Genomic DNA, 26,832 nt, shown 5'->3' on the forward strand with positions numbered 1-26,832 from the left:
ACAGGTGCTTTTTTGTGATACTGGGACTGGGACTGGGGCCGGGACTGCAAAGGACACCTGTTTTGCCAGACTCCCAGGAGGCTTTGCCAACAGATGGCGCTAGAAAGGGAGGCTGCACGTCTGGAGGTGGGGGAGAAGGGATGCGCCCCATCTGGCGGGGCTTCCTGTAACTTTCATCTTCCTTTGCTCCAGCAGCAGCAGCAGCTGAATCCAGTTTGCCCTCTTGCCAACACTCACAAAACAAGTGTCCTCACAGTAGCTCAGAGAGGCCACACACAACAGTGACCCCACTGCAAAGCTTGGGTCCCAGCCCCATGGGCTGCTCTGAACTGGGCTCCCAGCCCCAGCAGAGCAGCGCCGCACCTTGAAGGTCCAAGGCGCAGCTCTGGGTGGGAGGAGAGAGGGAGAACCAGACTCATCTAGTTTCCAAGTTTTGATCAACCTCTTCCCTTTGTCCCCCTGCCCTGAAGGAGGAACTTCAAGGTACATTTTGTCTTCCCAGTTCTTAGGCACTTAGAACTTCTTCATATTAACTTCTCTCAGTTAAAATAACTGATTTGGTGTGGTCACTATAGAGGCCACCAGCAACCTCTGTCCAGGGTAGGTGGAGCTGATAACACAGGTAATGGAATCAGGGTCCTTCGACAGAGCCTCTGTCCATTGAAAATGAGGAGCCCCTGGGTTTGTCCATGAGTCTTTATAAGAAGCTGTCTTGGGTTTGCCCAGAATGAATGCAAAAGACACATAGAAAGTGATTTAGCGCAGCCATTATGCAAGGCTGTATGAAGGTTTCCCAAAACATGTAAAACAGAGCTACCATATGACCCAGCAATTCTACTCCTGGGTATATATCCAGAAAAAAAATTAATTGGAAAAGATATATGCACCTCAGTATTCATAGCAACATTACTTAAAACTGCCAAGATGTGGAAGCAACCTGTGTCCATCCCCAGAGGAATAGATAAAGATGATGTATGAGACAGATAGATAATTGATATAAACACAAAGGAATACTATCCAGAGGTAAAAAAAGAAATTTTACCATTTGCAACAACCCAGGTGGATATGGAGGATATGATGCTAAGTGAGGTTGGTCAGCCAAAGAAAGGCAAATACTGTATGAAATCATTTATATGTGGAATCTAAAAATTAAAACAAACATAATAATGAGGAAATAAAACAAAATAGAACAGCACAGAAATGGACTCACAGATGTAGAGGACAGACAAGTGGTTCAGTGGGGAGAGGGATAGGGCAGGGGCAAGATAGGAGGAGGGAATTAAGAGACACATAATATTAGGTATAAAATAAGGCACAAAATATTAGGTATAAAACAAGCTACAAGGAGGTATTATACAACCCAGGGAATAGAGCCAGTATTTTTAGTAACTATACATGGAGTATAACCTTCAAAAAGTGTGAATCTCTGTGTTGCACACCCATAACTTACACAATACTGTATATCAGCTATAGTTCACTTTTCTTTAAATGGAAAAAAAAGAAGGAAAGAAAAAGGCCCACAGTAAGGTCAAGGCATCGATCAAAAAATATTTTTCAAAACTATAAAGCGATCCGTGGGGGAGCCTCAAGTCTCTTTGTGCTGGAATTTATTTCTAAGTTTCCAAAGAATATGATAGGAGCTTGAAAGCAGGGATGCAATAGGTGAGTATCTACTTGTGTTTCTACAAATAGCTCCCTTCCTGTGTGCATCAGTGGCTGAACAGGTCCCCATTCCCCATGAGGGTCTTGGGGGACTGCAGCCACAAGAGACCACCACCCCCCTGCCCCTCCCTGCTGAGATCTGCATGCCCTGAACTTGGCCTTGGCCAGAGCTGGTTCTTCTTTCACGTGTTGGCTTGTGTGGGGAGAGGAGAAGAGAAGGCAGCCAGACAATGAAAGTTCAAACCAGGCTGCCCGTGAGCCCCCGGCCAGAGCAACTCAGCCTCCAGGGATGCAGAGAAACCTGAAAGAGAGCCAGAAGAGCCGGAGAGAGACAGACACAGAGGATGAGCAAGGGGCAAGCGCTGACGTTCACAGGGACCTCCACGCGCATGTTCTGAATTTGTGCTTTCATATGAAAACTGTTAGCTCCCCCAACCCAGATTAAGTTTTGGCTTCGGAAGCCAAACTGGAGGCCTGACTTGGCTCTCCCTTCGTGCTTTCCGCCCTTGAGAGGTTTGCCAGGGCTCTGGAATCTGATAAGCTGGATCAGCAGAGATCCAAGGAGACGGGAGGCGAGGCCCAGCCTTTGTCCCTCCTGGGCCATCCTCCCTCCGACCCCCGGCTCCTCCAGGGAACAACTCCAAGAACAGAGCTGTGACTTAGTCGTCTGGGGCTGGAAAGAACTGGAGAAACCAGAGAAAGAAGCATGGAGCCTGGGAGATGCTTTGGTTTGCCTGATCGGACCCAACAGTTGGGTGGTCCATCTATGTGTGGATGGGAGAAGGAGGAAGGAGGGAAGGGAAAGAGGCCAGAAGGAGTGTAATCCACAGCTCTTCATTTCAGCATGAGAAAAATGATCCCCTCCGCCAGAGTCAATGACCTGCCTCAGTTCTTGCTGCTCGTTGGTGGTGCACACAGGACCAGAACTTGAGTCTCCCAACTTCTACAACAGAGGTCTTTCCTTTGTCTCACTCTGACCTGCTATGACTGTCAGAATCATATCCCTAATGGTGCCACTTGTTCCTCAGGAAAAGTGATAGAGGACATTCTAGGGCTGGGGTGGGTTGTGCAGTAATTAATAACTTCAAAGAGAGGTCGCTTGGCTGGACCTACCATTGACCATGGACTTGACCCCAAACCCAACGTGTCTCCATCTGAATAGAGTACATTTGTCCTGCCCATGAGCCCTGGCAAGTGTGGCTCCCTCCCAGTCTCCATCCCTGACACATCCTGTGAGAGCCCCAAGTGCATGCCCCGCTAACGTTTCAACTCCAGTTGGTGTGAACTCTGATCGGAGGGAAGCCTGCATTGCTATCTAGCCCAGGACATCAACTGGAAAATGACAGCCAGATATCCGGCTGATAAATGGTTGAATCTGATTCTTCTTAGGGCAGCGAGAAACTGGGGATCACAATGACACAAGCTAGGTGATCAAATGGTCACTCAATGAGTAATTTTTTTTTTCTTTTTAGGGCTGCACCCGAGGCATATGGAGATTCTCAGGCTAGGGGTTGAATCTAAGTTCCAGCTGCTGGCCTACGCCACAGCCACAGCAATTTGGGATCCGAGCCACATCTCTGACCTACTACACCACAGCTCACGGCAACACCAGATCCTTAACCCACTCATTGAGGCTAGGGATTGAACCCACATCCTCATGGATACTAGATGGATTTGCTTCTGCTGTGCCACAATGGGAACTTCTAAATGAGTATTTATTAGAGGGCTGCCATGTACCCACCATCATGCTTGGAGAAGACCTGTCAGAGCTTTTTGTCTGCCTGAGACAATAAGATGTAACACATGCAGAAGTAGAGAGCAGTACAGCCCTCGATCCCACTGTATTTTTCTCTGGGCTGGTAAGGGTCAGAAAAGGATAGAATTGAAAACAAGCTTATCGTGACCAAAGGAGAGAGTGGGGGGTGAGGGGGGAAGAAGGGAAAAGGAGGAGATAAATTAAGAGTTTGGGATTAATATATATGTACTACTATCTATAAAATAGAGAAACATCAAGGTCCTACTATATAGCACAGGGAACTATATTCAGTATCTTGTAATGACCTATGCTGGAAAAGAAGCTGAAAAGAATATATATCTATACACACATAGGCATATATATATATATATATGAATCACTTTATATCTGAAACTAACAGAACATTGTAAATCAACTACTTCAATTTTAAAATGGTTAAAAAAAGAAAAGGATGTGAGTAGAAGTGCTGGTTTAGAGAAATGTGGGGGACACAATGGCTGGTGCGCGATGGGGGTGACCTCAGAATTCCCACCTTCCTCCCAACACTCGGGTCCTACGGCAGGTGTAGGAAAGGATTGCGTTGTCAACCACGATCAGTAAGTGCAAAGGTAGCAAGAAAATGATGTCACTTCTTGCAGCCTCCAGGTCCCCACCTGGCAGATCGGGGGGCTGATACCCGCTTGCTCCAGGGCATTGCTACAAGAATGAAGGTGGGTCTATGCACAAAGGAAACGTGCATATGAGGGAGGGCATCCTTAGTAGAGATGGGGGCGGGGCCAATGAAAACCTGTGTGGAAGGGGTAAAAGAGGCTTTGGATCCACATATATATAATAGGACAATTTTAGCATCTCTGATATATTGAGCCCTTACAATACGGCAGGGGGGAAAAAAAAAGGTGTTCCCATTGTGGTGCAGCGGAAATGAATCTGACTGGTATCCATGAGGATACAGGTTCAACCCCTGGCCTCAGTCAGTGGGTTAAGGATCGATGTTGCCGTGAGCTGTGGTGTAGGTCGCAGATGTGGCTCAGATCTGGTGTTGCTGTTGCTGTGGCATAGACCTGCAGCAGTAGCTCTGATTCGATCCCTAGCTTGGGAACTTCTGTATGCTGCAGGTTCGGCCCTAAAAAGCAAAAAAACAAACCAAAAAAACGCAATATGGCAGGCACTTCCAGGTCATGTTCAATCTCCCAGCAGCCCTAGTGAAGCCATCTATGCCCATGTGACAGAAGCAAACTCAGAAGAAGCTCAGAGAGGCTCCACAGCAGGCGCTGGAGGCTGACTTTGGGTCCCTGATCATGTGAATTCTGCGCTCTGATTCTCCATCAGCAGGTGGCCCTGTCCTCACCCTCCCCCCCACAACCCACAGGTGACCTGGGCCCCTGATGGACCTGGGTCTTAGGAGCACAGGCGGGTAGAGCATTCTTACCTTGACCACATGGAGCTTGGGCAACAGGTTGCAGTCGGCCAGGGTCAGCTCATCCCCATCCAGGAACTTGCGTCGAGACACCTTGTCATCATCCTCTCGGGTGCTGGTGTCGATCTCCTCTGGCAGAGGCGTGTTCAGATAGTCGTCCAGCTTCTTCAGCGCCTTGGTCAGGCCTCTCTCAAGAGCTGGCGTGGAACAGCAAAACAAGCATCTTTAGTCAACCCTCCTGCCCCTGGATACAGATACGGGGTCTTCAGAGCCAAGGGGTTTATCCAGAATCCTGCCTCCCTTTGTCACACCAGCTCCCCCGCTACACGACAGAGTGAGTCCCTGACAGCCATTAACTCGATGCTGCAGAAGAGTGTCAAGAGCCTGAAAAAGCAAACTTTAACCAAACAATAAGTGCTAGCTAATTCTTTTTTCTTGAAAAGATTATATAAATATAGAAATAAACCATCAGGATATCTCTCAAGGCTTTTACAGTGCTCATCTCCAGCAGATGCAATAATAACAGTCAACTTTCATTTCCTTTTTGGCTTACCTAAATTTTGCCAACATTCTGGAATTAACCCGCAGAATAATTTTGTAGAAAGAAAGGACTCTTGAATAAGTAAATGACAACTGGATAGTCGTCCTAGGACAGAGAAATGCATCAGATTTGGGGGAGGCATTGGCTAACCCCACCTGAGATGGAATGAGGACCAGGCTTCAAGGAAGACATGACACAGAAAAGTGAGCACCTGTGTTTGGGGTTGCCTCCCCCCAGCCTGAGAACCAGTGGGTATCAAGGAGGCATCCTTGAGTTTAATCTAGAAGGGGTTGTTCTAAAAGTCAGCGCTATCCATGGGAGTTCCCCTGAGGTGGACTGGGTTAAGGATCCGGCATTGTCACCGCAGCAGCTCAGGTTGCTGCTGTGGCTTAGGTTCAATCCCTGGCCCTAAAACTTCCACATGTCAAGGGTGCACCCCAAAATAAAAATAAAATCAAAGTAAATAAAAGTAAAATGAAATAAAATCAAAATCAGTGGTATTCAAAAAGGAAGGACCAATGCACCAGACAGTGAGCTTCACCAGATGTGCAACCACAGCTGCATGGAAACCTGTCATGCGTACAGCTCCAAGAGTGACCATCCAAGGGAAGATCATGTTGCAGAAGACTTTTCCAGTCTTACCTAGTGACTATCTATCAAATAATTCATTTAGACACAAGAACAGAACAAAATACTCAAAAAGAACAATTGCAGGCAGTCACTGTCACTCAGGGTCATTCCACCTAGAATCTCATAGACCATTCCTGGAACCTTGCTTCCAGGAATGGTCTATGAGAAACTGTTCACCTGAGTCCCGAGGACAAGGCTGGAGGAGGTGGCTGGCCGGGCCAGTGGCCACTGCATCTGTGTCATCAGCCCCACCCCCAGTGGCTATCTTTTCCAGACTCTGGTTTAAAGCACAACACTGAGGAATTCCCATCGTGGCTCAGTGCTTAAGGAACTCAACTCGTATCCATGAGGATGTGGGTTCTGTCCCTGGCCTTGCTCAGTGAGTTAAGGATCTGGCATGGCTGTGAGCTGTGGTATGGGTCGAAGATGCAACTCAGATCCCGCTTTGCTGTGGCTGGGGTATAGGCCGGCAGTTACAGCTCTGATTTGCCTCCTGGCCTGGGACATTCCATTTGTCAAGGGTGTGGCCCTAAAAACACAAAGGAATAAATAAATAAATAAAGCATGACACTGAGATGATGGGAATCGGTCCTGATGTTAATTTCAGCAGATAAAAGGCGGGGGGGGGGGGCGAGGAAGGGGGAGTTGCCCCTGGAGAAAGAGCCCAGAGGACTGTGCTCCTGTTCAGATTGTCCCAAATGTGCCTTTTGTCAGCCCCGCCTCACACGACCCTTGTATGTCTTTTCATAGAAAGCCTTTGTCTGAGACAATGCAATGACACCAGCCCAAGATGAATCCATTGAATGTTTACTGGAATGTTTGACACCAGGCTGGAGGTTGGACGTGGTTTCTCAACACTTCTTTCTCCCTGGTGTGGCATCTGAACTTGCACTTCATCATCTGCTTTGTGTTTCCAGTTTGGGAGAACAGAGTGAGTGGGGCTGGGAAAAAATGCTTGTATTCTCCTTAGTGAATGTCTAGATGGGGATGGGACGGCAAGCTTATTCAAGGGCACCAGCGGAGGGCGGGTACCCAACCATACTTCTTAGGCACCCCACCCACCCCACCCCCACCCCCATGGAGGCAGTTATGATTTATATTGGGTTTGTTTGCTTCTAAAATCCTGCTACCCCTCTTGGGTAATGGAGATGATGACAAAGCCTTGATTCTAATGGACAGAGGAAAAGTCAAATAGAATTCCTCTTGAAATCTGATGAGCTGCTAATCATCCGAGGGAACGACATTGATGGGATATGAATACCCAAGCAGGTCACGTTCAAGTCTGTGCCCAAGACACCCAGTCTGGGACCCGCCATGAAATTTGGTAACAGAGGCCTTGAGGAATGCCCACTGTGGCTCAGTGGGTTAAGCACCTGACATAGTATCCATGAGGAGGTGGGTTTGATCCTGGCCTCCCCCAGTGGGTGAAGGATTCAGCGTTGCTATAAGCTGCGGGACAAGTCGCAGATTTGGCTCAGAACCCCAGTTGCTATGGCTGTGGTATAGGCCGGAAGCTGCAGCTCAGATTCAACCCCTAGCCTGGGAATTTCCATATGCTGCAGGTGCAGCCATAAAAAGAAAAAAAAAAAAAAAGAGGCCTAGAACAGCAACTGAAGCTCCTTGGGAGGATAGTTCTGGAGAAATTTCAACTCTCTCCTGCCATCTCTTGAAGTAAGGACAACGTCTGGCAATGGGCAGAGTCATTGCCTTATGTCACAACTATGACACAAGTGACATAGCAACTCAGGATGGTCTAAGAACGTCCTCTGTGTGTCAGTTGCACTACATGACTGTGCAGTTTTGTGGGTTTTTTTTCTTTTTAGAAAGAAATATTCAAGTTCCCAGGCTAGGGGTCGAATCGGAGCTGCAGCCACCACCCTACGCCACCGCCACAGCCACAGCCACACCAGACCCGAGCCGAGTCTTCGACCTACACCACCTTTTAACCCACTGAGCGAGGCCAGGAATTGAACTCCCCTCCTCATGGATACTAGTTGGGTTCATTACTGCTGAGCCACTATGGGAACCCCCATGTCTGTGCACTTTTAATCAGGAATGTGACAGCCAGACCTGGTGATAATCATGGTGACAAGAAGAGGAGACGAGGCAGCAGGGAAGGTGCCCAGTGACAGAGCTGGCCCTGTGTTTAAATTGTGACCCCAGCCAGGGAAGAACTGAGTGTGATGCTGCTGAGGTTTACACAACAAGGCCTTGAACTTGATATTTTCCAAATTCCCTGGTGGTACTTATTGGATTGGCTTCCACGTCCACAAATCCTGGAAATGTCCCTGATCCCGGCATTTACTAAATGCGGCTTCGGACAAGTTTCCCACCTACTCTGAGCTTCTTTTCTTATTTCAACGACAAGACTAAAGACCCTTTACCCTCACAGGGCCATGGCAAGGACTAACTTAGCCAGTGTAGGGAAGGTGTGTCATGCGGTGCCTGGCTCTCATTAGGACATCAAGGAACCACAGCTCTTTTTGTTTTTGTTTTTGTTTTGTCTTTTTAGGGGCACACTCATGGCATATGAAGGTTCCCAGGCTAGGGCTCGAATTGGAACTGTAGCCGCCAGCCTACGCCACAGCTACAGCCACACGGGATCTGAGCCACGTCTGCAACCTACACCACAGCTCACAGCAACACCAGATGCTTAACCCTCTGAGCAAGGCCAGGGATCGAACATGCATCCTCATGGATGCTAGTCAGATTTGTTTCCCGCTGAGCCACGACAGGACTCCAAGGAATGGCAGCTCTTGCATTCCCAAATGTGGCCATTGCCCTGATCTGGGCCCCTCACCCCACACGCTTGGTACAGTCCTCAAAAGTCCAAAGCACAGCCGAGAACGACAGATTCTACACTCCGATTCTGAAGTCTCGTCCCTGGAGGAGGAAATCCAGGGCCTGGAGTTTGGCTTCTCTTACTGATTGAATGCACAGCTGCCATCCTGTCCCTTAAGCTCCCCCAGGACCCTTCTCCGTGACAAGCCGTGTGAAGAGGCAGGGCCGGAGGGAGATAGACTCGACGTGCCTGCGCTAACCCACCGCAGTGTTATCGGATAACGAAAGCCAGAACCCATACGTTCTCTGCCAGCTCTTTTCCCTCCAACCTGCCAACTGGTTCATGCCTCTGACCCCAGCTCAATCCGGCATCCTTAGAATTTAATGCTCTCTTTTGGCTGACAGCGCTCAGATCCTGAAACAGCGGTGTTGACCTGCCTGCTCTGCTGAGAGTGAGCAGGATGTGAAAGAAAGCAGAGCGACACGAAGACGTTAATTCCTTCCTTGCTGGCTCAAAACCCTCCCTCCCAAAGGCTTTCGCTGGGCAGCAGGACGGGGGCTGGGCGTGGGGGACCCCCCGACCTGAGGCCAGGGGACCCAGAGACCCAGGACCACTCACGTCCCAGGCCCTTGATGGTACCCCAGTCGCTGCCCTGTCTTCTCTCCCTCTCCACCCCGCCCTTCCCATAAAGATTCATTCTGTACCACACACAAACGCAGTGGGTAAAATATGCGATGAGGAAACAAGGGGAATAGTTCATAAATATTCTCAGCCATATGCAAACAATCTCAAATTTATTTTTCTCTTTTTTAAGGAGGGAAAAAAAATCCACCCATTCCATGATCACTTCCAGATTCATTGAGGTTGATATTACATAAGACCCAATATTGTTTTCTCATCGTAGAGAAATAATGACTTGGAAACGGCAATTTGAGCTAAGAAAATAATATACTCTTACCCGGGCATGGAGGCTGAATGGGGACCAGGGAGCCAAGACTCAGCCTCCAACAGGCTCTTGCAAGCACAGCTCAGCTCTGGTTTGTTGGCAGGCTTCGTGCAGTGGGGTAGCGGGGGAAGACTAGGGAGCAAAGTGAGCCGTACAGACCCTTCAGGGCTCAAAATTCACTTGAAGCCGTGCAGATGCCAAGGTAGTCTTTGAAAGGACAGGTGGCTATGCTTTCAGTGTGGGAGTTTTTCTCTGGCATGTAAACTTTTTTTTTTTTTTTTTTTTTGCTTTTTAGGGCCTCACCTGTGGCATATGGAGGTTCCCAGGCTAGGGGCTGAATCGGAGCTATAGCTGCTGGCCTACACCACAGCCACAGCCACAGCTATACAGGATCTGAGCTGCATCTGCGACCTACACCACAGCTCACAGCAACGCCAGATCCTCAACCCACTGAGCGAGGCCAGGGATCAAACCCACATCCTCATGGATACTACTCAGGTTCATAACCCACTGAGCCACAACAGAAACTCCTCTACCATGTGAACTTGCACGTACATGGGAACCAGGGGTCTGCTTCTGACCATCGTCTGTGGCCTGGATAGGGGACCCCCTGGTGGAGAAGGAGAGGGTGGTTGTTGAGAGCTGGCCCCAGGCCCAGAACCCTGTGCCCTGCTGTGTTCCTTCTCACTGCTCAGAGCCTGTCCCCAGTACCCATAAGAAATACACTTGCTGAAGTTCTGAAGTGAACCAGGGATGTTTATGCCACCTCTCATTTAAATACACAGCCACGTTCCTGTCGTGGCTCATCGGTATTGATCCTGACTCGTATCCATGAGGACGCAGGTTTGAGCCCTGGCCTCACTCAGTGGGTTAAGGATCCAGCCTTGCCATGAGCTGTGCTGTGGGTGGAAGAAGAAGCTCGGATCTGGCATTGCTGTAGGTAGCTACAGTTCCGCTTTGACCCCTAGCCTGGAAACTTCCATAAGCCGCAGATACAGCCTTAAAAAGACTAAATAAATAAACAGTGAAGTTAATGAGATGGGAGCTGCTATTCAACCCCACTGAACAGACAGAGAAACTGAGTCTTGGTGTCATGAAAGGCACAGAGGCCACTGCAGGCCTGTGCCAATGATTCCTGGGATGTACAAGGAAAAATGTCCCTTGTTTTATGTTTAGTGGCTTTGGTCTTCCTTATAAGCTCCCAACTCCTGCGTCATGGGAAAAACAACTTTAATTTAGTCCATTATGGATTAGAACCTAGTTGAATGTAATAATCTAAAGAGTCCCTCTAGAGAATTCTGAGTCTTTTTTGCATAAGAATACACAATGGAATACTACTCAGCCATAAAAAAGAACAAAATAATGCCATCTGCATCAACATGGATGGAACTAGAAACTCTCATACTAAGTGAAGTAAGTCAGAAAGGGAAAGACAAATGCCATGTGATATCACTTACATCTGCAATCTAATATACGGCCCAAATGAGCCTTTCCACAGAAAAGAAAATCAGGGACTTGGAGAACAGACTTGTGGTTGTCAAAGGGGAGGGAGAGGGAGTGGGATGGACTGGGAGCTCCGGGTTAATGGATGCAGACTATTACCTTCGGAATGGATTAGCAATGGGATCCTGCTGTGTAACACTGGGAACTATGTCTAGTCACATATGATGGAGCATGATAATGTGAAAAAAAAGAATGTATATATGTATGTGTAACTGGGCTACCATGCTATACAGTAGGAAAAGAAAATAAAAGGTAAAAAAAAAAAAGAACGCTCAGTTTGTCAGAGAGCCTCCCTTGCTCCCCGCATCTCTCCCCCTCCCCCAGGCAGTGGGGATGGGGATGGGGTCAGGGAAGAGGCTCCTGGGACCTCCTGGCTCCTGGGAAATGGGAGTCCCAGGGTCTGTTGGTGGAAGGTTTGGGGAAGCTCCCGCAGAGGCTGTGTCTCTTCTCAGTGACGCTGAACCTCCACGTCTTCCAGAGCAACCATGGGGAGGTTACCCTAGGGTGGTGGTCGAGGTGGGTGGCTTACCTCCCTCGGAAACCTTGCCAGGGAAGGGTACCCGAGCACGGCACCATAGGGGCTCCCCACATCCCTGGTTCCCCTCCTTCCTGCCTCTCTCTCTCTCTCTTCCTTCATCCCCAAAGCCCCGTTTCAGTTTCCTACATCAAATATCCCACCAACCCCAGCCCTCAGGCCTCCCTGTGAGCAGAGTCCTGAAGGCAAGGCTCCCGATGGGCTCACATCGAGAGATAAAGGCATTCAGCCTCTTTGAAGACAAGAGCTTGGCTGGCAAGGCTACTTACGGTCTTGTTGAAAATGCTATTTTGCGTGTCAGAAGCTCAAGAGTGAGTTCTCTTTTCTTTCTTGGAATTCCTTCTATAGAAACCCTCCCCTCTCATGGGGCTGGTGGATGCCTGGGACAGACGAGAATCATGTCCTCAGGAAAGCAAAGAGAAAAATATTTTCAAAACACTAGTCCTATTGTACTACTTTTTTTGTCTTGCTGTTGAGTTAGGAGCAACACCAGGATGTAAAATTGGGGCTGCTGGTTTCCCAAACTTGAATTTGTTTCTCTCTGCAAGGCCATCTCTGGATGCCAAGGACTGGCCTACTGCTCCTTGGGGGGTCCACCCAGCCTGCCATCTTTCTTCCACACTGGGGACCTTCCTCACACACACTCATCTCCTGGCAAGAGTGTGGCTGTCAGACCACACCTACCTCCTACCTCCCAGCTAGTCTGATAACATGTTTGTGCTCTGCTCTGAATGGCTTGATTTTACTAAAACCCTTGGTGGTCTCAGTGCCCATGATGGGTCTGGAAGGAGTAATCGCCGAAGAAAGAGCCGACCAGAAGCCTTTGCATTCTTCCTCAGGAACAAATAGCAACTACATCCAGGCAGGTACGTGAGGCCAATCTGTCCCATGGCCCCAAGTGACAGCAAAACATCTGGGAGAAAAGAAAAATCCATTTGGGTTTTGCCCAGGAAGGAAGAACTATCTAGAGAGAGCTGCCTGGAGGACTGAGTCAAGTTTTCACTTTTCATGGTCTCATCTGAGACCATGTCAACATAAAAGATGCAAAAAAGACCCCAAATAACAATGAAGCTGTGGTTTGAGGGAGACCACAGCAGAGACATTTCTGACCATTGCATATTCTTGCAGAGAAAATACACAGATAGCTACACTGCTGTGCTGATATCGAGGAGCTTTCAGCATGAATGAAAGTGTGATGGGAACAAACGAATCAATTAGTCAGAATTTACTGTCATGCCCCCCTCGCTTTTTGGAGGAAGAAGGCTTTCTTTAGAAACCTAGAGAGGTCAAATTGCTCTTACATGAGATGTGAGATGCCCCAGGCCAAAGATCCAGGAGAAAGGAGGAGGCTGGAGCAGCAGAAAGGCCCAGGGAAGTTGGGGGTGGGGTGGGGGGAGGTGCCAGCCAGGTGAGCAAGAACTTAGATGCTGTTGAAAAGAGTACAATTTTGAGGACAGACAAAGACGCTCTAAGGGAATATTTAGGACTTTCGGCTTTGTGATGGGAAAGGTAATCCCTCCCACTAAAAACAACAATCTTCTGCAAAGATCCTCATTCTTCTTCCAGTTTAGGGGATTAGAGCCACGGAGCTTTTCTCTGTGGCAAAAGACCTTGGAGAGAGTAAGGTGGCCCCGTTATACAGTTGGGTTACACGAGTAGGAATGACCACATAGAGGTAAAAGTATGAATGGGGTAGACACCAAGGGCCACGCCCTCTGAACCACAGTGACCTAGAAGACAGAGCAGGTGAGGGCTGGCTGATCCCCGCCCCTCCCCCCAGTCCTTGGTCCCTTGTCTCTTAAAGCAATGTGTCTGACGGGTCCTGAGGCCACACTGGGGCTGAAATGAAGGCAGGGTTGCAGGAGATGAGAATAGCTCACTTTCATTTCAGGTTTGCCGGGCCCTGCTCTGCTGTCCCCGGGCCCTCTGGCTAGTTGGCATGTTACTGACATCAAGAAGGGGACAGAGAGAGCCTGGGTTGGGGGCATCAGTCAGCCCTGGCCCAGACTCCCCAAGAGGGCGTGTGATAACAGGCAAGGGGCAAAGCGGGCCAGTGCTCTGGTGTTTGGGAGACCTGGGTTTGAATCCTGCCACCAGTTATGGTTGTTCACAGGTTGCTATTAAAGCATCTCCTAAAGAGTCTGGTGCACAGTGGGACTTGAAGGTCATTATCGTTATTATAATGATTTCCACTGTTACGGCGGTAGAAGGTAGGCTTAAGGGAGGGTGGGAACAAGGAGAGACTAGAATGATGAAAAGAGACCCACTGGAGGCAGAAGCTGGGTGTCTGAAGTGAAGCTTATTGGGTCACCCCAGCTCAGCCCAAGTCCAAGGAGGATCTGGGGCAGCTCAGAGGGTGAAGACCCCTCCTGCCTTCCCCAACAAGCTTGGGACCCCAAGCTACTTGGAAGCCTCTCTTTGGGTTTCGCGTCATTCTCTCTACTTGGATGTGTCCAATTTTCTGGGTCTGATGGGTTTTTTTTTAATTTTTTATTAAAGTATAGTCGATTTGCCATGTTCCTTTAATTTCTGCTGTACAACAAAATGACCCAGTGATACATATATATATTCTTTTTTTTTTCATACTATCTTCCATCATGTTCTAACCCAAGAGATTGGACATAGCTCCCTGTACTATACAGTAGGACCCCCTTGCTTATCGATTCTAAATGTAATTGAAGAAATCATGTCCCCTTGGACATCAGACCAGAAGGGGTGGACTCAGCCCCCCAAAGAGGAGGGTGTTGTCAAACTAGTTCTGTTGGTGACAGGTGACAGGCTCATGTGTGGGGAGTGATTCCCAGGCCCCGTTTCTAGGCACTGATGAGGACAGGAAAAGCAGAAAAACCGTGGTTTATGAGAAAGCAAAGTGTAAGAGCAACTTCAGCAGATCCCCTGCTGGGCTTGTGAAGAGTCTGCCGCTCATGCTGCTATGAGTATCATTTCTCGTTTCTAGAAAGGATTTTGGCCTTGATGGAAAGGAGTTTATTTTATCTTATTTATTCTACTTTTTTTTTTTTTACGGCCCCACCAGCAGCATATGGAAGTTCCCAGGCTAGGGGTCGAATTGGAGCTGTAGCTGCTGGCCTACACCACAGCCAACAGCAACGCCAGATCTGAACCATGTCTGCAGCCTATACCACAGCTCACAGCAATGCCAGATCCTTAACCCACTGATCAAGGCCAAGGATCAAACCTGCATCCTCATGGATCCTAGTCGGGTTTGTTAACCACTGAGCCATGATGGGAACTCCAGGTGAGGAAGTTTAAATGACAGACTCCACTGTTCTTCCAAGACGAGGCCAGTAAATGATTCCTGACTCCCAAGGCAGCATTCAAGTCTTAACAAGGATGGTGGACTGGAATCCAGGACACCGTTGGATGCCTCCTATCATCCTTGGTCAAGATAATCACTGAGTAAATAGGGCATCTTCATAAGATGTCCAGAGGGTTCCAGAGAATTTGTCTGGGGCAAGAGACAGATCTGTCCAGTTTCCTTCTCAGGCCCTGGAGGGGATTATTGTCAACGATCCTTTCGTTTAGACAGCTCCATAAATCCACTTTCTATTTGCCCTCTGTTCAGAAGTATAATTCACAACAATGACAAACAACAACGACACATGTTTATCTTTAGGAAAGGGGAGTCTTTAGCAATGACTCGCCTGTGTATACAACACCAGCAGGGTAAAAGAATTAATTCAGCGTTCTCCAGCACGCCTTTCATACGTTGTCATGTTAAAGTATGAAGAGAGGTATGGACGCAAGAGACAATTCCAGATTCAGATAACTGGCTAAATCTCCTAAGAGCCACAGTAAATTTGAAGAGAAACATTATCGCTTAGCTCTTCCCAAGGAGCTTTCCGTGCATGCCCACCGTCTGTCCCAAGTAAGCTCCCCACATGTTTATTTATCAACAGAGGAGAAAAGGAGACAGGGAGAGACTGATTCTGAATGGAGCCAGAGGAACTGCAGAAACTCACCAAGGAGGGTGAAAACTAAGCTGGAGCCGCCAAGAGGGAATGTGTTCCCCATTAGGGAGCCGGCCTTGACTTTAGCGACGGGCAGGTGGCGCCCCCTGCTGGCCTCTGGACAAAGAAAACTTCCGCAACTTCTACAGCAAACATGTATGTGTGTGTTTTTTATTAGGCTTTCCAGAAACTCATAAATGATTGTAAAACCCATTGTGCTAATAGGAAGAGCGACATAAATGCTGCCTGAAATTATTAATGCTGGTTGTAGTTTATGCAGCGATTGAATCGGGCTGAAAACTGGGAGGTTTTCTCTTTTATGGCGACTAACAGGTTATTTTTAAGTATCAGGCCATAGATTAGGTTGCGGTGCTGATGTTCAAACATTTGCAATGAGGTGGTCAAGGGAGAATCTAACTTCTTCGGTCATCTGTTCTAGCGTTTAGACCTATAGACTTTTCCTTCTCAACTCAACCCCTTCAGACAGGCCGAAATGATTTAACCACATTTTGTCTTGCTTCATCCTCAAAGGGCCAACCTCTTACGTAAGCACCATTAACAAATTTTAAAAACAGCCACCCTGCCATCACAGCTCTGTATTTAAATGATGGCTGGTTTTAGTCATTTTGTGATTATCCTGTAAATTCTTTTCCAGTTGCCCATTCTTTTATTTTCTAAATAGGTATCCATGGAGCACCCTCTGGGGGCCAGGTTGGGAACTCCTGGTCCCCCTTGGATTAGGATTCTCTGGCGAAGCAGAGTCAAGCTGGGATTGTTGGGTATGTAGCAAAATATCCATGGCAGTTGTTCCATCAGTATTTGTTGTTTTATGAGCTGATTTGATCCCAGTTTCCTCAATGACCTACCCTCCCTTGTTCAAAAACTCAGCACCACGTGCATTTTCAATAATGGACTGTATTAAATGTGTAATGGGCACTGATCACATGCACAGACCCAGGGACCTGCTGCCTGTGTTGGGACCCTGGTTCTGCCACCCACACACTAGCTTAACCTCTTGTGTCTCGTTTTCCTCATCTGCAAAACTGAGACCACAGCACAGCACCCCCTACAGGGCAGCCACGAGTAACGCCTGCAGAGGGCTAGCAGGCAGTAAGTGGTCATTTACATGCTGTGTGCAATGAGGCTGATGTAGAAGGATCAAAGCTACCAAACAGCTAATTAATTCTTAGAGCTGCAAGGAAAACAGCCTGCTTGATAAATATTGTGCTTGACTCATCCTCTGCCCCAAGGAAGCCCCCTGCACGATGAATTATGCTGTCTTTTTTTTTTCTTTTGGCGTGTTCAGCTGGTTCTTTCACTCTGACTCTGCCGCCGTGACCACAGTCTCACCAGAATGAGCCTTCTTCCTAACAGTCATGCAATGAGGCAAACTTAGAGGCTAAGTTGAGCAGGGGTTGCTGGGGGGGGGGATGATACTTTTGCAGAATTTCCCAGATAGGCCAAAATTAGACCCCTCCTTGTTCAGAGCACATCTCTGGGTACCCGTCCTTACCACCACCACCACCACCCACGGCTTACAGTCTCGGGGGAGAAACTATCCACCCAGTGGTTTAACTTTTACTAAACAGCTTTTACTACATGTGGCCATGTGGCTTGCATCTTCTAAAGTTTGAAGTAAGAGTGTCGTGGATTAAATATGCAAAATTATACTTCTGCTTCCTAAAATATAGATGGGGTAATGATTCAGATTTGGTCAACCTCAAGGGAGAATTTGAAATAGTATGCTTTTTTTTTTTTTTTTGCACGGCTAGATCATATATTTTCACCACAGTTTTTTTTTTTAATCGCCTTAAGTTGAAAGTGAATTATATGCAAGAATTAATTTTTACCTTCTTTATTACTAAAATTACCCAGATTTTTTCCAAAGTAACAGCCTTTTGGGTCACAAATACTTATCTTTCCAGACTCCCAGACTAGAGGAGGCCAAATGATCAAGTTCTTGCTAATGATATGTAAGTGGAAATTGATGGATATGCTTCCGGGGAAGAAAAGACAAGACACAGCTGGCACTGCCTGGAACTCAGAGGTAATGTCTGGAAGTGGAGCAACTATCTTGTGACATGAGGATGAGAGTCCCTCACTAAAGATGGAGAATCAGGGGCTCTAAGGAAATGGATCCATGACTTCTTCAAGAACTACAATGGCCTGGAACTCTCTCCTCTCCAGACTTCTTGTGACATGAGCAAAGCAAATTCCTATGAAGAAGTAAACATTTAGAAAGAGGGCTCAGAGTGGGGCATGGCATATATTACAAGGCTCTACAGGTTTCTGCTAAGCAAAATGAAATATTTGCTTTAGCTTCTGTGACCAGGTTTCTATTATATGCAGCCAAACACGACCTTTGCCAATACACATAAATATCACCAGTATTTCATTATTACATTATTATTCTAGCACCTAGGGCAGTGCCTGGCACTGAATACGTGTTTGTTGAAAGAATGAGTTGTTCGGTGGGATTTGAGGAAAGGTGAGAGTCCCTACAATATGACTCTATGCCTCCCTGTGCTTATGCAACTGGCTCCCTGTCCTTAGAGGACCCATGACAGCTCCTTTCCTGGTGTGACGAGAGTGCCTGGTTTCTGGGGGACGGAGGCAGGGATTCCGTTTGTTTGATCTGGCCTGGACCTCTGCAGGGTCATCAGAGCCAAACAAGGGGAAGAGGCCACTGCCAATCTGGACCCCTCTGCCAAGTGACACAGGCGGAATGGAGGCCTGGGCCAGACCTGAGAATGCTTTGCTTTGAGGTCCCCACCATGGAAACAAAACACAGCAACTGTCAAGGCAAACGCCAGTGGGCATGTGCCCATCAGGGGCAGAGCTGGGTGTGGGGACCTGGGTAATCGCAGGGCTAGACCTTCTTCGCTGGAATGTTCAGGAAGGGAAGGGGTCCTGGACATGGGCCCAGAGAAACGAATTTCTCATCAGGGTCCAGATCATTAAATGTTTCTTCGACAAGGGGTTCCTAGAAAAATAATGTGACCTCTGGCTTCTGGCTGGAAGAACACTAGAATTTACTCATGTGTTTACTCCTCTGACTCTTGGTGACGTTTCACCTCTAACACCAAATATAATGTCCCTTGAAAATCATTATAAAAATGAGGGTGACAAGAAAAATACTGCCTGAGCCAACACCACCACTGCCACGCTGACAGCCTTCACGAGGGGAGCTGTTCAGATTTTTACACTCTTATCAATTGATTTTTTTTTTTTTTGTCTTTTCTAGGGACACACCCACGGCATATGGAGGTTCCCAGGCTAGGGGTCGAATTGGAGCTGTAGCCACCGGCCTACATCAAAGCCACAGCAACTTGGGATCCAAGCCGCGTCTGCAACCTACACCATAGCTCACAGCAACGCCGGATCCTTAACCCGCTGAGCAAGGCCAGGGATCAAGCCCCCAACCTCATGGTTCCTAGTCAGATTCATTAACCACTGCACCATGATGGGAACTCCTTATTGGTTGATTTTAAATGAGATTCTTCTTCTTTTTTTTTCCTCCCACCAAGAAACTAGATTTAATATAACAGAGGTTATAAACGCATTATGTGTTCCCAGCTGAAACAGTTCTAAGCAGAGAGCATCATAAAATTTGAATGGAGACAGAGAAGTTTCCGAGGCAATCAAGAGAAAAGGGGGCTGGACAGTGAGACAGGCTTAAAGGTGGGTGTTGGGCAAGCCAGAGAAGGATGCAGTTGGAGGGAATGCTCCCAACAGGGATAAGACCAGGTCAGCCCTTCCATCCTCTCTCAGTACATGAGCAGACAGGGTAGGGGTGTCTTGAGGTGTTGGGATGTGGCTCCTTTATTCATTTAGCAAATGTTTTCTGCGCATGTGCTCTGGGCTAGCTGCTGAGCTGGGCTCCAGGGGATGATGACGATGCTAAAAGAGATAAAGGCAGCTTGTCCCCATGGAGACCGCTACCTAGACCCTACATCCCAAAGCTCCCTCCTGGACCAGCAGCATCAGGACCACCTGGGAGCCCTCAAGCCCCACCCCGGACCCATGGTTTCAATATCTGCATTGTCACAAGACTCCTCCCCCGACACCCACCCTGGGCGGGGGGGGGGAGGGGGCAGGGGGGGAATTCAAACATCTTTTTGGATGATTTGGAAAATTGTCTGGATAGCAAGGCAAACAAAATGAAATGCTACCTGACACTTAAGTCCTAGACATATGGTTCTCTTTAGTTGATGTGGCTACCCACGCTAAACTGTCCAATAGGCTGGAAGTGGGTTAGAATGCCTTCTAGAAAGACAGTTCTAGAGGAGAGTTTTAAAGAAAGCTGGAGGTGATTTTGTTGTTGTCATTTTGTTTTTTGTTTTTACAACCATCCTTGCTATATCTGGAAGTTCCCAAGCTAGGGGCTGAATCAGAGCTGCAGCTGAGGCCTACACCACAACCACGGCAATGCCAGATTTGAGCTCATTTGTGCCCTCTGTTGCAGCTTGTGGCCACACCGGATCCTTAACCCACTGAGCGAGGCCAGGGATGGAACCCCGCATCCTCCCAAATGTTATGTCAGATTCTTAACCTGCGGAGCCACCACGGGAACTCTGAAGGCTAGAGGGTTTAAAGTCAAAGCTCTGTGCAGCCACTTTGTTCTTCAACAGATTAATCTCTAAGCTGCTGATACCCACCAGACTAGATTTAACCCCTGGTTTCAGTTCCTCTATTTTATGATTACTGGTTTGTAGCAAAAGAGTTTCAAAGCTGAGAAATGCCTGGTGTGCCCCTGTCCATCCCTGGCTCCCTTATGTCTTCTGACCAGTTTACTGATGCTTCAGCTTTTCTGGGGTGAAATCAAAGAATGATGTCCATCTCATCTGGACAAGACGGCAACAGATTTGACAGGGGGTATTCATAAACGGGGTGTCTGACGTTTGGGGTAGAGGGTTCAGCTGCCACCTGGACTTCACATCTTGTCATGTTCAGCCCCAGCTCGACCACACATGGGGAACCCATTCTGCAAGTTCCCCAAAGAAGACGAGGGAGTTTTCCCTTAAAGCTTCGTTCTAATCACAGACAGAGGGACTATGCGCGTGATCGCCGTCTAAACCAACTACACTTCTGACCAGTAGGCGCATCATGAAATGTAGACACCTGCACCCTTCTGTGGTCTAAACACTGGGCTTAACCATCACATCCTGTCACTGAGACAACCTGTGTGCAAGCACATTTATTTCCCGTGAATTGATCTATGACTCTGTTTATTTAAGGAGACATGCAATGGCTTCTGCTGATGCATAGAAATATCAGAACACACACAGGCTGTGAGAGAGAGAGAGATAAGTGTGTGTGTGTGTGTGTGTGTGTGTGTGTGTGTGTGTGTGTGTACACAGAGGGAGAGACCGAGTTTCCATGTGCAGCCTGCATCAGAGGTGCACAGGATAAGGTAACGGGTAGCCAGAGGTGAAGGAGCATTTAACTTGTGTTCGAATTAGTCGTTTAATGTTCCTTTATTCCCTGGGCCTTGATGGGAGGCCAGGCCAGGCCAGGCGAGCTCGTTCTGGTCAGACGGTGGGAAATTCCAGCACACGGAATGGTGTTGGTGGTCTCCGCTCAGCTGCCGGGAGCCCACACAGCTAACGCGGCTCCCTCCACTAAGGACGGCGCCCACCCACGCAGGACCCTCCTCCCCCTCCCACCCCTCCCGGGTCTGCCCCCTTCACCAGCCTCGACGCCACCAACCGCCTTCCTGATGGCTGCCCGAGGAATCATTTCAGGAGCAGCACTTGTGCAATGACTGATACAGTGGGCCAGCCTCTGCCTCGATAACAAGCCAAATCAAAGGCCCTCTGGAAGGATGTCCTGGTAGGTGCCAGAAGGGACGGTTCGCCCCCCCCCCCTTCCGCGACAGCCTCGCCACGGCGTCTGAAAAGACCGCCCAGCATCCCTGCCTGTCGCCACACCTCGGAGGTGGGTCGTACTGAGTCTGGGTTGTTTTTCCCGGTAAGAATGTTGATCAAAGCAAAATGTTAACCCAACCAACAAACAAACAAAACACCCTGAGTTGGCCCTGTGCACGCAGGGGTGGCCAAGGAAGGCAGCCTGAAGGGTTCCTTTATGACCAGAGGCGTTTTTGAAACAAGACAGCAGTGGCTGCTTTATGAGGAAGTGGGCAGACAGTCCCCTCGTTATCCTTAGCGCCCTGGTGGTCCAGGGACCACCCGGGAGCCTCCCTCGTGATAGCAGCTGGGGCTGGGCTCAGGCCTTCCTCCAGGGAACCTGTTGTCTGAGGTGACACCCCTATCCCCCTCCCTCTCCCCCCACCAAAGTACAGGTCTGGGTTTCCTACAGAAGAAACCTGGAATCCCAAAGCCACCTCGGTGACCTCTGTCTCTGAGCAGGGGGATTAGAACGCACACTCCCAGTACTTTGTACTTGTTGCCCTGGCCTGCACCTCAGAGCAGAGGCTGAATGAGGGGGCTCGCGCCCCCGTCCCCGTGGGAAGGTCTGGCCTCCAGCCTGGGCCCACCTGACCTGGGGTTGAGGGCAGGGAGGGAGGAAGGGGTAAAGGAAGGAAGCGCCTGTGATGGAAACGGCTTGGAATAATAAATGCACACACTGGCTTCTGAACGCGGCTCGCCACATCCTGGGGAATCTGGAAAAACGCTCCTCCTTGCCTCCCACCACCCCCTCCACCCTGCCCCCGACAGCCGTTGGCTTTCATGAGGCTTTAGGAGAAAGCACGGCAGCTTTGATAGTCAGGGGCTTGTTAGTTCTGGGCTAACAAGCCCTCCCGGGGGCTGCTCTAACCCTTTTCAAACACTTTCCTATTTTAGGTCAAGGAAGTTCATAAAAGCAAAGACTGGAGGTGCTGGAAGGAGGGGGGCAAGGCAGAAAGAAGCAGCTGGTGATGTTCCCCAGGCAGCCAGCGACCTCTGGAGGATCCCCCGGGGCCTAGTGCACATGGCCCACCCTGGGTGCAGGCGACAGATAAAGGAAGGTGGCTTTGAGCTCTCAAAGGAGATCTGGTCCCTTCTGGAACCCCCAGATAAAGCTTAGGCATAACTCAGTCCCTGGACATAGAAGACGCTTGAAAGTCCACAGGCCTTACACTAAAATCCACTCTGTCTCCAGGGCTGATTCCTCCACCTGCCAGAAGAGGGCAGCACGTGCTTCTATGTTACTGAGAAGCTGGGCCGCCAGGTCCAAAGGGTGAGCACCAGGGAATTCAGAGGACTGGTGAAGTGAACAGCAGCAGTAATAGCTATCACCTACTAGTGTCTGCTGTGTGCTGGGAACTGTCCCCCTGAGTGCTTTAATGCATTCATTTAATTAACATGACTCTGCAAGAAAAGGCGCTGTGACAATCTCCATAGCAGAGAAGAGGAGGCTGAGAGGTACAGACACGAAGAGAACTTGCTGTTGCAGCCTGGGACTGCCTAGGCCAGAACTCTGCAAATCCAAGCCCAGGTGCCAAATCCAGCCCACTGCCTATTCTGCACTGCCCTCGAGCCAGGAATGGGTTTTACATTTTTGGAAGGTTGGAAAGTCCAAAAAGAAGACTTTGTGACCCTTGAAGACAGTGTGAAATTCAAATCTCAGTGTCCATAAATGAAACTGAGTTGGAACTCAGCCCCGCCCATTTGTTTGCATGCTGTCTGTGATGGCTCTATTGTTCCAGCGGCAGCATGGAGCAGTTGCGACATCCTGTATTGCCTGAAACGTCTAAGTTTGCCAACCCCTGAGCTAGGAGATAAGCAGTGCTTGTTTCCAGGCAGGAACAAGGGGAAAGTACAGGAAACAGAACGGACGTGACACTTTCCTGGATATGGGGTTGGGACAGCCATCCTGGAGGGATCTGGAAGCTTGTTGACTTTGATTCACTCTCTTTCCAACAGGGTAGCTCGAGGCCAAGCAGAAGGGAGGGTCTGACATTTCATCGCATAGCCTCTAGGAAGTAACAGAATGTTGGACTGAATAATGCCATTTGCAGCAACATGGATGGAACCAGAGATCCTCATACTAAGGGAAGTAAGTCAGAAAGAGAAAGACAAATACCAGATGATATCACTTATATCTGGAATCTAACATATGGCACAGATGAACCTATCTACACAGAAGAAACAGACTCGTGGACTTGGAGAACAGACTTGTGGTTGCCAGCGGGTTGGGGGAGGGATTGGGATGGGCTGGGAGTTGGGGGTTAGTAGATGCAAACTATAGCATTTGGAGTGGATGAGCAATGAGATCCTGCTGTAAAGCACTGGGAACTCTATCTAATCCCTTGTGATGGAACATGATGGAGGATAATGTGAGAAAAAGAATGTATATATATGTGTGTGTGTAACTGGATCACTTTGCTATACAGCAGAAATTGACAGAACATTGTAAATCAACTATAATAAAATTCTTTTAAATAAATAAAAAAGGCAAAATAAAATAAAAACATTTTTTAGATTAAAAGGGGGGGCATGGCTATGGGAGAGAGTTCCCATTGTGTCTCAGCAGTAACAAACTGGTATCCATGAGGATGCAGATTTCATCCCTGGCCTTCCTCAGGGGGTTAAGGAACAGACTCAGATCCCGAGTTGCTGTAGCTATGGTGTAGGCCAGCAGCTGCAGCTCTGATTTGTCTCCTAGCCTGGGAAGCTCCATATGCTGCAGGTGTGGCCCTAAAAAAAAATTAATTAATTAAAAGGGCTATGGGAACCACTCTCCCTATTTCATCAAGACTAAGAGGCACATTTTTTCATATTTGACATCTTTGAAATCAGACTGTGTCTGACCATCAAACTCTTAGAGCTTAAGTGAAAGCATTTTTTTGTTTCCCTGAAGGCACGGTTTGTTTCTTAGTGGTACTTAAAGTGAGGGCATCCTGTGATAGGGGGCCACTTAGATTAGGCAAAGGTCTAGGCTCTTTTTGTACCCTTCCACTCGATGGGACACTCTGTGCTTTAGCTAGACACCCATTCTACAGATTGTAAATTTCTGAATACCGAACGGAGGTCTGTAAGCCTCAATTTTCTCTATATCAAATGGGGATGGTTTTGTTCAGTATATTTACCCAAAGGTCTTACAGATTTCTTAAAAGGAGTGAGGGGCGTGTGCTGGAGAGAAGACACATAGAGGCGGGGTAGGAGGAGCAGAGCCGGCTGCAGGAGGAGTTGAAAAGCAGGGCTAAGCTTGAGTGGACAGGAGCCCAAGAGAACAAGGCAGGGAAAGAAAGGCGGCCAGTGCTATGGACAGATTCTTCTTCCACCAGCATCAGCCAGGAGTATGGTCCACTGCCGGGCGGAGGTGGGGGGGGGGCACCTCTTAGAAGAGAAAACAGGAGGAGTTCCCCATGTGGTTCATCGGAAATGAATCCGACTAGTATCCATGAGGATGCAGGGTCCATCCCTGGCCTTGGCTCCATGAATTAAGGATCCAGCGTCTCCATGAGCTGTGGTGTAGGTCACAGACGCGTTGCTGTGGCTGTGGCATAGGCGGGCAGCTGTAGCTCCGATTCAAACCCTAGCCTGGGAACATCCATATGTCAAGGGCACGGCCCTAAAAAAAAAAAAAAAAATGAGAAGAGAAAATAGGAACCAACTGAAGTTTTGGGGTGAGGCTGAATGGAGGAGAGAGACAAAGAAGGAGTAAGGAATCCATCCAGCGTGGTTTGCTGCCTTTCCTGGGGCTCCGGGAGTCAGTGGTGGAAAAGGAGGCGGGAAGAGAGGAATCAATGTGATGATAACCTCGACAAAGCCCTTCAGTCACATTTCCATCGGGCAGGACTGACCAGCCCAGTGATGCTTTGAGGTCACCCAGCTTTTTGGATACCCAGAGAGCCTGCTTCACAATACGAGGCTGTGACTGTCAATTTGCTCAGAATAAACCTGGGGAGCCCACAGCTTGCTTCTAGGTCCCAGGAAGTGAAACTGCTGCCACAAGCCTCAGGAAGAAGGACCCCTTGGTCCTCATGTGTGTATGTATTTTTTTACTTTGTCTTTTTAGGGCCGCACCCATGGCATATGGGTGCGGCCCTAAAAAGACATGGCTTCGGTCCCAAGCAAGGGGTCTGATCGGGAGCTGTAACTGCCGGCCTACACCACAGCCACAGCCACAGCCACATGGGATCTGAGCCACATCTGTGACCTACACCACAGCTCACAACAACACTGGATCCTTAACCCACTGAGCGAGGCCAGGGATGGAACCCACATCCTCATGGATCCTAGTCGGGTTCATTAACCACTGTGCCATGATGGGAACTCCGGCCCTTATTTAGAAACAGAATCACCACTGCTCAGAGAAATTCGTGGCTAATGCAGACTCATTGGCTCCGGCCGAAGACCTGGGGGACAGGAGGTGGCAGGAACAGAGAGGCAGTCTCCTTCCCCTGTGGGGCCAGTCAGGTGTGGATTTAGAGGGGGGACTACAAAGCCAGGTGCTTTTCATTTGGGGACACATGTCCTGGATTTTCTGGAAGAGGAGCGATTTCTATCATTTGATTATTTGCAATAAAGGCAATCTGCTAGACATCTGATTTCTCGGTTTGGGAAATATGGCCACCATGCTTACAGCTAAGGAAGGGCGGAAGCTCAATCCAACTATGAGACTCTAAACACATAGCACTGGGGCCAACACATCACAGATACGAAAGGAAGGGGTTTTAGGACTTTAAGAAGTTTGGAGCGTCTTATTAGGGCAAATATTTAATTTAATTTAAATTGATTTTTTCTTCTTATGGCCGCACCTGTGGCATATGGAGGTTCCCAGGCTAGGGGTCAAATCAGAGCTGCAGCTGCCGCCTAGACCACAGCACTGGATCCTTAACCCACTGAGCGAGACCGGGGATGGAACCTGACATTCTCACGGAGATGTCAGGTCCTTAACCTGCTGAACCACAATGGAAACTCCAGGGCAAATATTTTAGCAGGAGTATGTTAGCCAATCCCAGGGTCTTCCGTAGGTGGAAAGGGATACATTTTTGCAAAGACAGTGCAGGGGGCCCATTGGCCAGGATAAAAAAGGCATGATCCAAAAAAAGGAAAACTCAAGAAAATCCAAAGAAAACAGAAACTCAAAAAGATATCTGTACCTTCACGTTCACTGCAGCATGATTTATAACAGCCAAGACATA

The 26,832-nt window shown here is 48.5% G+C and overlaps 1 protein-coding gene across 1 annotated transcript in view; it reads right to left on the reverse strand.

The window, feature by feature from the left end:
- CLIC5 (chloride intracellular channel 5) overlaps positions 1-26,832 on the reverse strand; it is a 120,942-nt gene that overhangs the window by 7,773 nt on the left and 86,337 nt on the right. Inside the window, exon 5 of the mRNA XM_047797407.1 lies at positions 4,848-5,032. Within this exon, the coding sequence (XP_047653363.1) occupies positions 4,848-5,032 (185 nt within the window). The remainder of the gene's footprint in view (positions 1-4,847; positions 5,033-26,832) is intronic.

Source organism: Phacochoerus africanus, chromosome 9 (assembly GCF_016906955.1).
Source record: "Phacochoerus africanus isolate WHEZ1 chromosome 9, ROS_Pafr_v1, whole genome shotgun sequence".
Taxonomy (NCBI): domain Eukaryota; kingdom Metazoa; phylum Chordata; class Mammalia; order Artiodactyla; family Suidae; genus Phacochoerus; species Phacochoerus africanus.